Here is a 17,093-nt window from a genome sequence, read left to right as displayed (position 1 = left end):
TTCTTTTCAGTGAAATTCACTGTTATTAACATTTACTAAGTTTTAACCTCGTAATTTAATTTTTAATTCCATTTTCTTAAGTTTGAATTTTTACTATTTGTGAACTGATATTTATTAATAAAATATGACTGTATATGTCAGTGAGATTCATTGTTACAAGGTTTATCCTCTGTCATCAATGGAACCGGACTCGACTCTCTGACATCTTTCCTTAACAGTTCTCCCTCCTCACTTGTTGGCGCAAGTGTACCCAAGTAGCTGCATATTTTTATACCAATCATAAACCTGCAATTTATAACCTCTAGCATTCCATCTCTCAGCCTTGAAAACTCTCTCCAAAAGACTGTCTTCCCTGTGCAGAAACCAGACCCGCATTACTGCTCTTATCTTACCGCCCCAATTCCCACAGTCACTGCATACAGACCAGCTTCTTACTTGGGTTTCTCAGCAATTCCACCGGCACACAGGCTTTCTCCACACAACTGCTATCACGCATTTTGCCCCTACATCGCAGACAGCTAACAAGTGGCTTCAGATCGCTTCCAAGCCAAGAGAACAACCTCTCCTTTCAGTTTAGAACTTCCTCATTTACACACCCGCCTCACAAAAAGACAGGGGACCACATGAGTCAGAAAGCAGCTTGCCTTCAGAGAAGGTGGGTGCTTAGCAAAAATTTCTTTTCTTTTCTTTCTTTTTTTTTCTGCAAAAATTTCTTTAAAACTCGGTCATGGGAACAAATTTGTTAATGCTTGAGCATTACCAGAAGTATTGCTGTGAGGATGGAGGAGGTGATTCTCAGGGGCAGTAAATATGATGCACATAAAAAAGCAAGGGCAATCCTAATCTCCAATTAAAACTTATTCTCAAGAGCTCATTCTCCCTTAAAAAAAATTTTTTTTTAAATCCAGAATCTTTGCTGGTCTTCCAGTTAACCCTGAAAACTCTCCAATACCTTAAAAGACGTTTGCTCCAATGCCCTCAAAGAGGTGTTTCTGGTTTGTTTTTGTTTTTTTTTTTTTTTAATCAGCCCCTTCTGGTTCTCAGTGTAAGCTTGGGGTCTCTCAGCTTGTAATACCATCGGCAGAGTAAATATGAATTGTCAAGCTGGCCCTTTTTGTATTTTTTCACGATTTTGTCATCAAAGGGGACAGAAAGTAAACTTTGATAGGTTTCACACTATACTGGAGTTCCTACATAGGTGGCACAATTAAAAACATCAGTTTTACTATTATTATCATGGCATGATAACAAAAACCTACAGTTTATTACCCTTTACCATGATCTAGGAACACGCAGAAAAGATTTACACACGTGTTCTCATTTAACTGGTGCCGCTAAATAACGGGGCTGACATTATTACTTTTATTTTAAAATGAGCTCCTCAAGTTAAGGGCAAAGGCATTTGTCTACATTCAGTTACTGATAGATGCCATGATTAAATGATCTGTCTGAGGAACTAGTTTGAAACTAAGACCCTCCATAGTCAGTAAAGGTCAAATGTTGACCTTGTTAGTCAAAAAGCCACAAAAAACCCTCTCAGTTTCTGTTCCTGAAACAGCTCCTCTTAATGAGCAAAAGAAACGGAAAACTAGTGCATACAGTCCTGATAATGTGTTAGCTACATGAAAAACTACATTTCTAAAATACAAGGGCTCTATATTAAACTGTGTGAATTTCATGACTTATAAGCCCTAGGATTCTGTTCACTCTTCTTATGAAATCCTGTGTCTAACAGGTGTTACCCTATACACGATATACTGGCATGTTTTTACATGGTGAAAAGACAGAGTACCCAGACAGTTATTTCAAATTTCACTTAGAAAAAAGGATTTTTTTTTCTTTCCCCAAACAAGATTTTTTAAAATGAGGCATATATTTAAAAGGCACAAATGAGTGACTGTCTGGCTGTGGCGAAAAGCCCTTCAAGGTTCCCATCGCTACTCAATAGAAGGGACTCTCTCAAGTGACTAATGTAAAATTAATTTTAACAGATTTTGTTTTGTTGGAACAGCTCACTGATAAGAAACTATAGGAAAGAGCAAAACCTCATGAAAAGTATTTAGTCCTACTTTACCTCTGCCCCACTTTTCTTTGGCCTTTCTGGTTTTGACAACAGAACAGATGACAGATGTATTCAATGTGAGGAAACATAAAAGATTGTGTGAAAGAACATGGCCTTTGGAGCAAAATACTCTCAACTCAAACACAAGTCTTATAGCCTGGTAGTTGTTTAACTTTACGTGTATATGGTAGGCAGAATATTGGCCCCTCAAAGATTCCCTGTCCTAATCTCCAAGCCTGTGGATATGTTACCTTACATGGAAAAAAATTTAAAAATGTCTTTAAGAGGGGTGTCTGGATGGCTCAGTCAATTAAGCATCCAACTTTTGACTTCAGTTCAGCTCATGATCCAAGGCTATGGGATCGTGGCCCTCATGGGTCTCCATGTTGAGCATGGAGCCTGCTTGAGATTCTCTCTCTCTCTCTCTCTCTCTCTCTCTCCCTCTGCCCCTCTGCCCTATTCACACTCTCTCTCCCTCTAAATAAATTTTTTATTTAAAATAAAGAAAGTTGAGGCACCTGGGTGGCTCAGTCAGTTAAGCATCTGACTGCAGCTCAGGTCATGATCTCACAGTTCATGGGTTCGAGCCCCACATCGGGTTCTGTGCTGACAGTTCAGAGCCTGAAGCCTGTTTCAGATTCTGTGTCTCCCTCTTTCTCTGCCCCTCCCCTGCTGGCACTCTGTCTCTCTCTCTCTCTCTCTCAAAAATAAATAAACATTTAAAAAAATAAAACTAAATTAAAAACCAAAAAAGGTCTTTGAAGATGTGGTTAAGAATCCAGAAATGTGGTCCATATATACAATGAAATATTACTCAATGGTCAAAAAGAATGAAATCTTGCCATTTGCAACAATGTGGATAGAACTAGAAGGTATTATGCTAAGCAAAATGAGCCAGTCAGAAAAAGACAAACATCATATGATTTCACTCATATGTGGAACTTATGAAACAAATTAGATGAACATAGGGGAAGGGGAAAAAAGAGGGAAGCAAACCATAAGAGACTTAACTATAGAGAATAAACCTAGACTTGCTGGAGGGAAGGTGCATGGGGAATGGCCTAAATGGGTGATGGGTATTAAGGAGGGCACTTGTTGGGATGAGCACTGGGTGTTATATGGAAGTGATGAACCGCTGGGTTCTACCCTTGAAACCAATACAACATTATATGTTAACTAACTTGAATTTAAATAATTAGATTTTTGAAAAATTAAAAATTTTTTAAAAAATGAAGACTGTTGGGGCGCCTGGGTGGCTCAGTCAGTTAAACATCTGACTTCGGTTCAGGTCGTGATCTCGCGGTCCGTGAGTTCAAGCCCCGCGTCAGGCTCTGTGCTGACAGCTCAGAGCCTGGAGCCTGTTTCGGATTCTGTGTCTCCCTCTCTCTCTGACCCTCCCCCATTCATGCTCTGTCTCTCTCTGTCTCAAAAATAAATAAATGTTAAAAAAATTTTTTTTTTTAAATGAAGACTGTTAAGATGGAGAATTATTCTGGAATATGTGAGTGGCTCAATTTAATCACATGGGGATCTTTGTTCGAGGAAGGTGGCAGCGTTACCCAGAGAAAGGCTTGAAGGAGCTGTGCTGCCATCTTTGAAGATGAAGCAAGAGGCCACAAGCCAATGAATGCAAGTGGCTTCTAGAAGCCGCAAAAAGCAAGGAAATCGATTCTCCCCCAGAGTTCCAAAGAGAACAGAGCTCTACCAACACCCTGACTTTTGCCTATTAAGATCCATTTTGAAACTCTGACCTCCATAACTATAAGATAATAATTCATATTGTTTTTAAACCACAATGTGTGGTAATTCATTATTTCACAAATTATTACAGCACATTAACTAAATTCTCTCACCCGCAAGATCTATATGGTGACAGGCTTGCTCTGAAAAACGAAATCTATGATTTAGGTAAAGGTGTCCAATAAACTTCAGCTTAATACTTAGTATCCAATAACTGTTAATTTATGCCTGCTTCAGGAAACATTATGAACTTTAGTATCTAACATCTTCCTGCTGAAGCTTTGGTCTGGAGAATACCGACAACCTTTTTTCTGCCGGGTTCAGATAAAGCCATTTTCCCCAAGTGGACCACTGGCCAGAGATTACTCTGATTGGCTCATGCCTGGGTTAGAATATTCTGAACATCAATGTTTCTTCAAGGGTAAGAGTCATGGTGGGGGGGTGGCGCCTGGGTGGCTCAGTCAGTTGAGCGTCCAACTTCAGCTCAGGTCACGATCTCATGGTTTGTGAGTTTAAGCCCTGTGTCGAGCTCTGCGCCGACGGCTCGGAGCCTGGAACCTGCTTTGGATTCTCTGTCTCCCTCTCTCTCTACCCTTCCCACCTCCCTCTCAAAAATAAATATTAGAAAAAGCCGGGGGAGGGTAAGAGAAATGGTGTGTTTCATCCTAGTGCATCTTGAAAAGAATCTGAGAAAAATGAGGGAAGCCTTCCAGACAAAGCGATTATTGCTAAGTAGCTCAGTAAAGAAAGCACCCTCTTCAAGAAGCAAAAACACTGAACATGAGCAGTTAATGATGAATTGTAACTGGGGAGAAAAATGACTCTGTGCAGGACCAGGTACATGGACATCCAGTCTGTCCAGGAGCCGATCTCCATGCTCAAAGGGGCTTTATACTCAGTTTAATATGCTACCTTCAATGCCTTCAACTTATTACTAATATCTAAACAAGACACTCCACGCTTTTATTTTGCACGTGACCGTGCAAATTATGTAGCGGACCCTGACCCTTTGTGCATAAAAGAGGTGGCGTAGTTTTTGTCTCGTCCAATATAGCTTTCATTTTTTTTTTTTTTTAATTACACGTTTTTAGGCACACCTGGGTGACTCGGTTGGTTAAGCCTCAGATTCTTGGTTTCAGCTCAGGTCATGATCTCATGGTTTGTGGGATCAAGCCCCACGTCAGCTTTCCATTAAAAGGAGTTGGACCACACAAATCACATGACCACTTTGCCTGCTCGCTTTGACATGTTACCATCAATGTCTAACTTGCCTGCCTCAGAAAGCTAATGAGGCCAATAAGATGCTAATTCTGATGGAGTTTGGCATACCTGAAACTTCCGGGGGTCACTAAGAACAAAGACCAGGGTTTAATGAGCAACAGAGTTTAAAATACTGTGACTTCCAGTCGGTTAAGCGTCCAACTTCAGGCTCAGGCCATGACCTTGCAGCTTATGAGTTCGAGCCCCACGTCGAGCTCTGTGCTGACAGCTCAGGGCCTGGAACCTGCTTCGGATTCTGTGTCTCCCTCTCGCTCTCTACCCCTCCCCCTCTCATGCTCTGTCTCTGTCTCAAAAAAAAAATAAACATTAAAAAAAACGAAAATATTGTGACTTCCAGAAAGACTGGTGGAGTAGGAGAATCCTGAGCTCACCTGGTCCCATTGGTACACCTAAATAACACACACATCAGTGTAGCTCACCTAGAAAATGATCCCAAACTTGCTCGACAGACTCTTTTTAATTTTTTTATGTTTATTTATTTTTTGAGAGAGAGAGACAGACAGACAGAATGCGAGCAGGGGAAGGACAGAGAGAGAGGGAGGCACAGAATCTGAAGCAGGCTCCAGGCTCTAAGCTGTCAGCACAGAGCCTGACGTGGGGCTCGAACTCACGGACGGTGAGATCATGACCTGAGCCAAGTTGGATGCACAACTGACTGAGCCCCCCAGGCGCCCCTCTCCACTCTTAATCATAGGGAGGAGGCCACATCAAAACTGGAAAGATGGCCTGGAGACAGGCTGGGAACCAAACTAACCTGCAAGGCTCACCGCAATAGGGAGGTACACCATAGGCATGGAGAAGGGAGAGGAAGAGACCCACGCCGGGGACCCCAGACAAGGGGGACTTGCACTGAGAAGATGAATCCCCATCATGTCTGCCTTTGAAAATCACAGGGGCTGGGGCGCCTGGGTGGCTCAGTCGGTTAAGCGTCCGACTTCAGCTCAGGTCATGATCTCGCGGTCTGTGAGTTCGAGCCCCGCGTCGGGCTCTGTGCTGACAGCTCAGAGCCTGGAGCCTGTTTCAGATTCTGTGTCTCCCTCTCTCTCTGCCCCTCCCCTGTTCATGCTCTGTCTCTCTCTGTCTCAAAAATAAATAAACGTTAAAAAAAAAATAAAAAAAAAAAAGAAAGAAAATCACAGGGGCTTAACTTCACACGTTTTTATAATCAGCAGGGCTTAACACCGGAAACTCTAACAGTTAGCAGGTTTGGTTCTGAGGGAGCTTGAGGGTGACAGGGAAACTGAGTTTCAACCCTTAAAAAAAAAAAAGCATAAGAAACAACCCCATCTACACAGATATAGCATAAGAGCAGCAGTTTGAAAAGCATAGCATATGGGGTATACAGTAAGGTAGACTTATTTCCTGGCCTCAGAGCATGTACAGGAGGGGCAGATATCTTTGGGACACTTCTCTAAGAAGTGCCATCTGGCTGGTGCCATCTCTCTCCTCGGCCCACTAGCCTAGATACATGGACACCTGTGGGAATCAGCCCAAAGACTCTCCACCTAGCTTTGCTAATGGTGCACCCTGCCCCCACATTCTCCTGCAGACTACACCCTCCAACCATCCTCATTCAGCAGAGTCCCTCTAAAGTGGATGCAGGTCTCATCCCCAACAATGGCCAGCACCACTCCAAAGTGACTTGTCCTGGGGAGAGGGTAAGATAACCACACACGTAAGTATGACTCTAGCCCCAGCAGTGGGCTGAGACCGGGCGTCTATCTGGTCTGACCGAACTCAAGCCCAAGGTGGCCTAAGACTGGCCCTTTAACATCATGGAGACCAAACCCTGCCTATGACAGGCCAAGAGAGCCATTGCAGACAACTAGACTGAAGGCAAACACATCTCAACCACAATAATAGGGCAAACCTCTTTGCTCTGCTAATTTATCACCTTCTAGCCGCCCACTACCATAACCACTGACCTTTTTATTGTCTCCATAGTTTTGCTTTTTCCAGAAAGTCGTATAGTTGGGATCATAAACTTTTTCAAATTGATTTCTTTCACTTAGTAATGCGCACTTAAGTTTCCTCCAAGTATTTTCATGCACTGATAGCTTATTTCTTCATAGCTGTGAATAATGCTGCCTTGTCTGAATGTTCCGTAGTTTGTTTAACCACTCAGCCACTGAAGGACATTTGATTGCTTCCCAATTTTGGCAATTATGAATAAGGCTGCTGACATCCTTGTGCAGGTTTTTATGCGGATGTAAGATTCCAGCTTCTTTGGGTCAATACTAAGGAACATGATTCTCTATTTTGACCATTACGTTTGGAGACTCTGGGAGCTATACGTCCTTATTTTAGTAGGGAGTCAGCTTCTTTAGATGTAGCATGCACACTCTGGCCCACTTTTGAGTTCTGTGGTTCCAGTGACAATTTTCAGAGTCAGGGTTGTTTTGGTCTTGGTTTATCTGGTACCACAGGGGCTCCCGTGGTCTCTCCTGGTGCTGCAGGAGGGGGGCTGAAGGAGCGTTCTCAACCCGCCCAGCCTGGTGCATCCAGCTGGAAGAAGGGAGCCTTCAGCCACAGAAATGAAGAAAACTGCCTGGACAGTGTGCTCATTAGGGTGTGTTCACCCCTGCTGGCGTTCCTGGCCTTGTGGTGTCTCTGCATGGGAGAGGAGAGTCTCAGGTCTGGAAGGGTGAGTGCTTTCTTCAGCTGCTTACTGACAGTGGGGATCCCAGTAGATCCCTTTCACTAGCCCTACTGGACTTGCCTGGTAGTGTTAGTGGGAAGCCATCCATCAGTGCAAGAGAAGAATCTACTTGGGTTGTCTTTTATTGTTAGGTTGGGAGTCAGGAAATACCAAGCTGTAGTTGACTTCTTTTAGGTACAGTGGAAAGGGCATACAAGGTGCCCTGCCACTGTGTTAGTTCTCCAGTTCTAGGATCCCAAACCAGATCCCTTCCATCTCACCATCTTTAAAAATTCTCGACTGCCTATCCCTGGTGTGATTTTCAGACGGGGATCATGGACAGATAATGCTAGCCCAGCTTGTCCTAACAGAAGTTATGGCCCCATCCACATTTTCTATCTGAGTTCCTGTTGTGATAAATCTTATCCAAGTTCACTTCCTTTGTCTTTCTCTCCTTTTCCATTTTTATTACTTTGTATCTTCCCACGTCTTGCTCTCCACCTATTCTGTGGTTATCCCTGCTCTTGAGGTCTCAGTGGTCTCTCTGGTTATTACATTGTATTCTGAGAGACACAGAAGTCCAATCTTAGACCTAACGGGAATGCTGAAAGAATCCGATTTTCTGGGATGCCTAGTGGCTCAGTGTCCGACTCTTGGTTTGGGCTTCGATTGTGATCTCACGGTTCATGACACCGTGGAGCTTGCTTGGGATTCTTTCTCTCTCTCTCTCTCTGCTCCTCCTCCCCACTCTCTCTCTCTCTCTGAAAAATAAACGGATGGTGAGTTAATATGGCAGAGCAGCTTGGAGACGCTGAGCTTGTCTTTGTCCCTGAAACGCAGCTAGATCAGTACCAAACCATTCTCAACACCTAGGAAATTGATCTGAGGATTAACGTAACAATCCGTATAACTTGAGCCACAGAACTCAGCAGGTACCTGGTGTAGAGAGGTGAACTGGGGGAGAGAAAAGCCACAAAAAGTAGGGAGCCACTTTCACAGGGAGAGGACAGAGAGAAAGAGAAAGGGGGGAATTGTGGCACACCGGGATTGTGCAAGAAAAGTACTCCCCCTGAAAGTATCTGGAGAGAAAGAGTGAAAATGCTCGCAAGGGACTAAATAAGAAAACTTTTCCCCAAAATCATCGATGGGGAGAAAGGAGAGGGATTCAATACCACCAAGATTCTAAAAACAGTGGAGTGCAGAGTCTGAAGTTTCAGAGGTTAGTAACTGGCGGTGCTCTGGTGAGGAACTAGGGTGAATTCCCAGGAGCAAGCAGTGGGGTCTGAGGGGTCTGTATGCCGGAGAGAAGCGGTTCCCCTGCTTGGAGGGCCTTTGCCCCCCTACAGTCAAAGGTCCCAGCGGACCCTGGAAAGCAGCCACATTTGCTGGTATTGGGACAAAGAAACCAGAGTGTGGCGAAACCTGGTATTGGGCTGCGGGTTGTGACTTGGTATCTCTGAACCTCTGCTACTACGTGATCATAAGAACATTTTCTGGGGCAAGCCATTGTTCGGTGAGACCCTCCCCCAGAGAGTCAGTGGGGGTCCAAGCCACGGGGATCTCTGAAGTGTGGGGTTTGGAACACAACCCCATCTGAGATAAAGCTCTGGAGTGAACTGCCACCTGACAGGCAAACAGCTTGGACATGGACAGGGTAGAGGTGGGGAGTAGACGGAGGCCTGAGCCAAAGGGGAGGTGCTTGAATGCAGGTCAGTGAGAGCAAGAAGTTCCTTCCCCAGAGACTAGGGAGCTGGGTGAAGCCATTTTCACCTCTCACACGCACACAGATCCACCGCAGTAAGTTAAGCAGCAACACTTAGTGGAGAAAGGAGCTATTATACCAAGCCATTATACCATTAATCCAAGCACATCCCCCAGAAGACCAGCACAGTCCCTCCACCTGCTTAGCGTATGGACTATAGAATGCTTCATAGTTTCAGTTCTAGGGGAAACAGGATGTAACTTCATTTGGGTTTCATTCTGTTTGCTGGTTCATTTATTCGTTCATTCTCTTTGCTTCTGTTTTTGCTTAAATTGTTTTCTTTTTTTAGTTCCTTCTTTCTTTCTCTTGGACACAGAAAGAGAAAAATGTATTTCCTTTTATTTTATTTTTTATTTTTTAAAAAGTTTTATTCGATTTCATTTTATATTCTATTGTATTATACATTTTTTTAAATTTTTTAATTTTTTCTTTCCTTTCCCTTTTTTTCTCTATCAAGCTTCTTTCAACAAGGACACTGAAACACACCTAAAATCTAGCTTCCTTTGATTTTTTTTGTTTTGTTTTTAATCTTTTAAAAGTCACAGGATATAAAATCAACACACAAAAATCTATTGCATTTCAATACACCAATAATGAAGCAGCAGAAAGAGAAATCAAGGAATCGATCCCATTTATAAATGAACCAAAAACCATAAGATACCTAGGAATAAGCCTAACCAAAGAGGTGAAATATCTATGCACTGAAAACTATAGAAAGCTTATGAATGGAATTGAAGAAGACACAGAAAAATGGAAAAACATTCTATTCTCATGGGTTTGGAAAAACAAATATTGTTGAAATGTTGATCCGACCCAAAGCAATCTACATATTCAATGCAATCCCTACCAAAGAACACCAGCATTCTTCACAGAGCTAGAACAAACAATCCTAAAATTTGTATGGAACCAGAAAAGACCCCAAATAGCTAAAGTAATGTTGAAAAAGAAAACCAAAGTGGGAGGCATCACAATTCCAGACTTCAATCTATATTACAAAGCTGTAATCATCAAGGCAGTATGGTACTGACACAGAAACAGACGCATAGAATAGATCAAGGGAACAGAAGAGAAAACCCAGAAACGGACCCACATACATATGGCTAACTAATCTTTGACAAAGCAAGAAAGAATACCCAATGGAAAAGAGGCAGTCTCTTTAGCAAATGGTGTTGGGTAAACTGGACAGTGACATGCAGAAGAATGAATCTGGAGCACTTTCTTACACCATACATAAAAATAAACTCAAAATGGATGAAATACCTAAATGTAAGAGGGGAAGCCATCAAAATCCTAGAGAAGAAAATAGGCAACAACTTCTTTGATCTCAGCCATAGCAACTTCTTACTTGACGTATCTTCAGAGGAAAGAGAAACTAAAGCAAAAATGAACTATGGGACTTCATCAAGATTAAAAGCTTCTGCACAGCAAACAATCAGCACAATTAAAAGGCAACCGACGAAATGGGAGAAGATATTTGCAAATGACATATGTGATAAAGGGTTAGTATCCAAAATCTATAAAGGACTTGTCAAACTCAACACCCAAAAAACAAATAATCCAGCGAAGAAATGGGCAAAAGACATAAATAGACATGTTTCCAAAGAAGACATCCGGATGGCTAATGGACACATGAAAAGATGCTCAACATCACTCATCATCAGGGAAATACTAGTCAAAACCACCATGAGATACCACCTCATATCTGTCAGAATGGCTAAAATGAACAGCGTATGTTGGTGAGCATGTGGAGAAAGCGGAACCCTTTTGCACAGCTGGTGGAAGTGCAAGCTGGTGCAGCCACTCTGGAAAACAATATGGAGGTTCCTCAAAAAATTAAAAATAGAACTACCCTATGACCCAGCAATTGCATTACTGGGTATTTATCTGAAGGATACAAAACTGCTGATTTGAAGGAGAACATGCACCCCAACGTTTATAGCAGTGCTATCAACATTAGCCAAATTATGTAAAGAGCCCAAATGTCCATCGACTGATGAATGGATAAAGAAGTGGTATATATACACAATGGAATATTACTTGGCAATCAAAAAGAATGAAATCTTAACATTTGCAACAACGTGGATGAAATTAGGATTGACGATGCTAAGTGAAGTAAGTTAGGCAGAGAAAAACAAATATCATATTATTTCACTCACAAGTGGAATTTAAGAAACAAAACAGATGAACATAGGAGAAGGGAAGGAAAAATAAGATAAAAACAGAGAAGGAGACAAACCATAAGAGACTCTTAAATACAGAGAACAAGCTAAGGGTTGCTGGAGGTGTTGGGGGGGGATGGGCTAAATGAGTGATGGGCATGAAGGAGGGCACTTGTTGGGATGAGCACTGGGTGTTCTGTGTAAGTGATAAATCACCAAATTCTATCCCCGAAATCATTATTACACTATATGTTAACTAACTTGGATTTAAATAAATAAATAAATATTTAGGAAAAAATGTAATCCTTTCCCTTTTTATTGTGATCACGAAACTGAAGGAAACCACAATACGTACCCCAAAATATTAATTAACTTAATTGAATTACTACTGTCAGGGACCTCACAAAGCAATGAGAACATAAGCAAGAAGTCACTGTGACTTCTCCTTGCATGCTGCAACACTGTTATTGGGAAATAAGAAAACTGGGTAAGTAACAGAAACAGTGTAATGAGGTTTCTGTTGGGGAAGTAACAACTTTGGGAACACAAGCATGTCGAGAAACTCAGAAAGTATCTCCACGAAAGGCCATGATTAAATGAAGACTAAGGATGAGTTGACAAAACTCCTCTGTGGTTGCAGCTCTCTACACATAAACCACACCCCCAGTTGATCCACTCCTTCAGTCTCTCTCCATCGTCTACGCCAGAATTCAGGTCTATGGAACCCCAGCTGCTGACGCGACTATAATCCCAATTACTCCTAGACGGCTGCGCCCTGAATGCTTCTCAAGTTGCTAAAAAAGCAATGCAGCAGTCCCCCTGTATCCACAGGGAACACGTTCTAAGATCCCCAGTGGATGCCTGCAACTGCAGATAGTACTGGGCGCACACACACACACACACACCCCTACGACAGAGGTTAACTTATAAAGTATGCACAGCAAGAGATAAGCAATAACAATAAGAAAAGAGAACAACTGGAACAACACGCTGTAATAAAAGTTACGCTGATGCGGTCTCTCTTTCAATTGATCTGCTTTTCTTATACTCACCCTTCCTCATGCGATGGTTGAGACGATAAAATGCCTATGTGATGAGATGAACTGAGGTGAATGATGTAGGCAGGCAGGGAGATGTAGTGTTAGGCTACTGCTGACCTTCCGATGTTATGTCAGGACAATCGTCTACTTCCAGACCACAGTTTACCAAGGGTCTCTGAAACCACAGAATAAAGAGACCGTGTGTAAGTGGGCAACTCCTGCTATCATTTCCAGTGGACGTGAACACCACGGAGCTCTGGCTTGACTACTGCACATTCTGGAACGCTTCCACCAGTCCGGAGGTATCCAGTGGCCGGAAATGTATTTAGGGTACGATTTCTTTTATTTATTTATTTTTTGGTAACAAGGTCGGGGAGATGGGGCACAGGCATTTTAGAGATGGAAAGGAAACAGTGACATAACTCTATCATGTGGCCTTAGCTACTGTTAGGAATTTGGGTTGCACACTGAGAGCAGAGGAGGAATTATAGAAAGATTTTATGCAAGAACGTGACCTGATCCTATCCGTATTAAAATGATCTCTCTGGTCACAATGTGAAGAATGAATCAGAATGTATTTAAATTAGGAAACTGGGTAAGTCCCAAATTACCTAGACTTTTTCTGTTATAAACCGTGTACTTTTGCAAGCTTGTTCTTATAAGGACATGTTTCACACATGCACTTTGAATGATTAATTGAACTAATCATGATTTCCACAGAAGTATCAGCAATTGACTTAAACAGCTCACTGACTTCCTGCTGGGAGGAGCAGAAGACGGACGATGAACTTAACGTCACTTTGAATTCCCCACGCTGGTAGCAGAACTATTGCTGGTATTTTATTTTTATTTCCATAGAGCTATAATGGAAGAACAACACATTTTAACATTTACTATGAGCTTCACATGCTGGCAAAGACTTTCATGTTATCTCATTTGAACCTTGTCCCTAGGCAGTGAAACTGCTCTTCTTATACTTACTGTTCATATGAAAACATTCTGCTCAAGGGGCTTGGTCATGGATCAAGGTCACAGCCGGTTGAGAAATGGAATCCATGCTTTAGATATATGCCTCGGAACCTAGTTTGTGAAAGAACACCAGGTTAGGGCCACGCTTTGACTCAAATTTCATCTGTGAGTCAGTCACACACAGTTTATCAACGTAAAGTCTTAGGGTTTTTGCTTTGTTCTGTTTTTTACTCTCCAGACATCTGGAGAAATTTACCCGTCTTCGTCAAAAAGTTCACAGGAAGAGTCTTATAATAATGAAGGCATGTCCACAGACCAGTCTCGAACATGTGCTTTATTTGAGACACATTGCTAGTCTCTGAGGATACAGACGTGAACTAGATGGGAGTTCGTGCCTCTTGGAAACCCTGAGCTATAACAGATTGGATGGCAAAAAGCATCATATTCAGGGTGAAATAAAGTTACTACTCACTGGAAAAAAAGATTTAATCCCTGAATGAAATGTATTTGTATGCAGCTAATAACATAGCCTTAAAGGATATATAATAAAAATTTCATGGAATTACAAGAAGAAATTGACAGATACACCAACAAAGGAGGAGAAATGGAATAAGGGAAAATTGCAGTGTCAATTCCTATTTGTTCTTTTGGGGATCCATCAGTCCCGTGTAGCTAACACTATTAAGGATTTTTAACATTTTGTTTTTTAAAACTCAATAGTATAGAAACAGCCTTGACATTGGGTGCTGAATGCATAAAGCGTTCAAGAAATTAACTCTTTGTGATTTAATCTGGGATAAAAACAGAATTTTAAAGCCAAGAAAAGGTAAAATAAAGAGTGCTATTGGTTTATAGGTATATTTATTTAGCACCCTGTAATTTAAGACATAAACACCAAGAATTAAAGTGCAAAAAGCACTTTTCAGTGTTTCTAAGTTTTTAACATACAGAGGACAAAGTAAAGAGTTTCAGCACTTTTCAAATTTTCCTATATAACTGTAATGGACAATGAGAGAATTTTGAATGTGTTAACACTTTTTAAAGGCCAGTCGCAGGCCAGTTTGTAATTTTTCTCATTGGTTATCAAAATAATTTAATAAATGGAAGAGCGCAAAAAGAATTTATATATCTTATCCCATTGTGCAATACGTGTTCCATGAGGTTAAATTTTTCCCATAAATACAATGTCCATGTGTGAGCCATACATAATCCCAGTAGAAAGAAAAGAAAGCTCAAAATATACCAGACGCTATATTCAGTGTTGTCTGTACATTTCCAAGTGTGATGGGATGATTCTCTGCTAAGGCCTATCTGAAGGTCAGAAGGGCTTTTTATCTTTACAGGAAATTCTATTCTAAAAGGAAATTCTACTTACAGGAAGTAAGTACATGTGTTATCTTTCTGTCACATTGCTTTTGGGCCTCTCTTCTCTACAGCCTTCTCTCTTTGTGGGTGGTAGCATGGTAATAAGGAGAAGCACGGACTTTGGGGTTTGACTTCCCAATTTCGAGCTTAACTCATTCAATGTCTCTGATTCCAGCTTACTTTTGTGAAACTGACCAAAAATCCCAGCTCAGGGAAGTCCCAGTTTATGCCTGTTGTGCTACAGAACCCTCTGGTCATTTTCACTTCTTAAATGAAGATGATTAAGATGATATTTAGATGACAAACTATATGATCACCATACTTCTTCATACAGTGGGAGTGACAGAGCTAGTCTTGTAGGCTAATTATGCAGATTACATGAAAGAGTTGACCTAAAATACCTCACAGGTTTCCAGGAAGAGAATACAATAAATGTTAGGTACTAATATGCACCCAGGCTCCCAAGTCTGCTGGAATAGGGTTCTTCCTTATCCTTCAGCTTTAATCCTATGCAGTCTACCCCTCTCAGAGGGCGAAGTATTCAACAAACAGAATGATCCAAAAACATTTTTTACCAGTTCTTCCAGGGTTTCAAACTGAACCATGGCAGCTTGAGTCACAGAAGGTCTAAGTGGCTCCCTGCAGGTTCCCACTAACCTAGGGCCTCCCCCCCCACCAGTGCCAGCCAGCTCCAGTGACCAGGATCTGGGCAGGGTCCCGGAAACCCAGGCGTCATTTCATCCAGGCACCTGCTGTCTCCAATGGCCCCAAAGCCACTCCTGTGACTCCCCTGCAGGCTCCCAGGAATCATGAAACCAGCTCATCCAGCACCTGCCTGATCCAGAGGTCCCAGACACCATCCACGGCTCCAGGCAGCTGCCAAGGCAAGGTTCCCTGCAGGCTCCCAAGAATCTAGGCCTTCATTGCATCCAGGAATCTGGCAGCCCCAGCAGCCCCATGTGGCTCCAGCAGCCCCACGTGGAATCCTTGACTCAGGCAGGGAAGCACCCGTGGCCCTAGGCAGCTCCCATGACACCAGGTTCTACGACGCTCCCATGAGAACAGACCCTGGTTCACTCTGGAACCTTCCAGTTCCAGTGACCCCAGGCAGGCTACACGCTCTAGGCAGCTTCACTGGCCCGGCCTCACAGAGGGCCCCTGGGAAATGAGGCTCCTGGCCCACCTTTATGCCAGCTAGCTCCAGTAGCCCCTAGTGGCTCAGAGGCCACAGGGAGCCCCCATAACTCCAGGTATCTTTTACTGTTCTCATGAGTTCGGGCCCCTGATCCACTCCATCACCTATCAGGCCCCTATGGCCCCAGGTAGCTCCAGCTGGCTCCCATGGCTCTGGGTGACTCCTATGAACTCAGGCTCCCAATCAATACCCACAAACCCTAGCTCCATGGGAGCAACACCTATGAACCCAAGGTCCCACTAGGGCTCAACATCAGGGTGAATACAGCTGGTCCAGACATACAACCATTTTCAGCATCAGGTCACCCAAGGACTCCAATAGCAAGCCCACCCCTGGATAACACTAGACTGCCCACCTGAATCTCTGGACAAGCTGAGTAGTGAAAGGCTGGCCTTCCAATACTAGTTTGTGAAGACTGGAGAGGTGCCTATATCCTCAAATGTACAGACACCAATACAAGGCCACAGTAATCATGAGTAAGCAAGGAAACATGACACCATGGACCCTAAAGAAATGGAGATCTATGGACTGTCTGATGAAGAATTCAGAAGAATCCTCCTAAAGAAATCCAGTGAACTCTAAGAAAACACAGATAGACAACTAAAGAAAATTCAAAAAACAATGCATAGACAAAACGAGATGTTCAACAAAGGAACAGAAAACATTATAATAAGTCAAGCAGAAATTCTAGAGTCCAAGACTGCAATGCCTGCGCTAAAGAACTCAAAGAGAGCTTCAACAGGAGACTGCAACAAGCAGGAGTAGTGAACTACAATACAGGTCTATTAAAATCATATGGCCAGAGAAGCAAAATGAAAAATAATGAAAAAAAGAGTGAAGAAAGCCTATATGAATTATAGGATATCATGCAAAGAAATAATC

At 42.5% G+C, this 17,093-nt stretch overlaps 1 protein-coding gene and 1 long non-coding RNA gene across 4 annotated transcripts in view; one reads left to right on the top strand and one right to left on the bottom strand.

The window, feature by feature from the left end:
* Positions 1-12,781, bottom strand: part of CLEC2D (C-type lectin domain family 2 member D) — a 32,081-nt gene extending 19,300 nt beyond the window's left edge. For 2 of the 3 annotated variants that reach the window (XM_049625063.1, XM_049625065.1), the window contains exon 1: positions 436-593. In XM_049625063.1, the coding sequence (XP_049481020.1) occupies positions 436-496 (61 nt within the window). In that variant the 5' untranslated portion in view covers positions 497-593. Of the gene's footprint in view, positions 1-435; positions 594-12,694 lie in introns of those variants that run through there. The other variant, XM_049625064.1, reaches the window with a different exon arrangement.
* LOC125918836 (uncharacterized) lies at positions 567-16,193 on the top strand. The gene is made up of 3 exons (XR_007456596.1): positions 567-655; positions 9,941-13,012; positions 13,403-16,193. It is a non-coding gene; the product is annotated as an uncharacterized LOC125918836 (long non-coding RNA).
* The last annotated feature ends 900 nt before the right edge of the window (positions 16,194-17,093 follow it).

The sequence above is a fragment of the Panthera uncia genome, chromosome B4 (assembly GCF_023721935.1).
Source record: "Panthera uncia isolate 11264 chromosome B4, Puncia_PCG_1.0, whole genome shotgun sequence".
Taxonomy (NCBI): Eukaryota; Metazoa; Chordata; class Mammalia; order Carnivora; family Felidae; genus Panthera; species Panthera uncia.
Note: the sequence above shows the minus strand (reverse complement) of the source record. Positions and strands in the feature narration are given on the sequence as shown.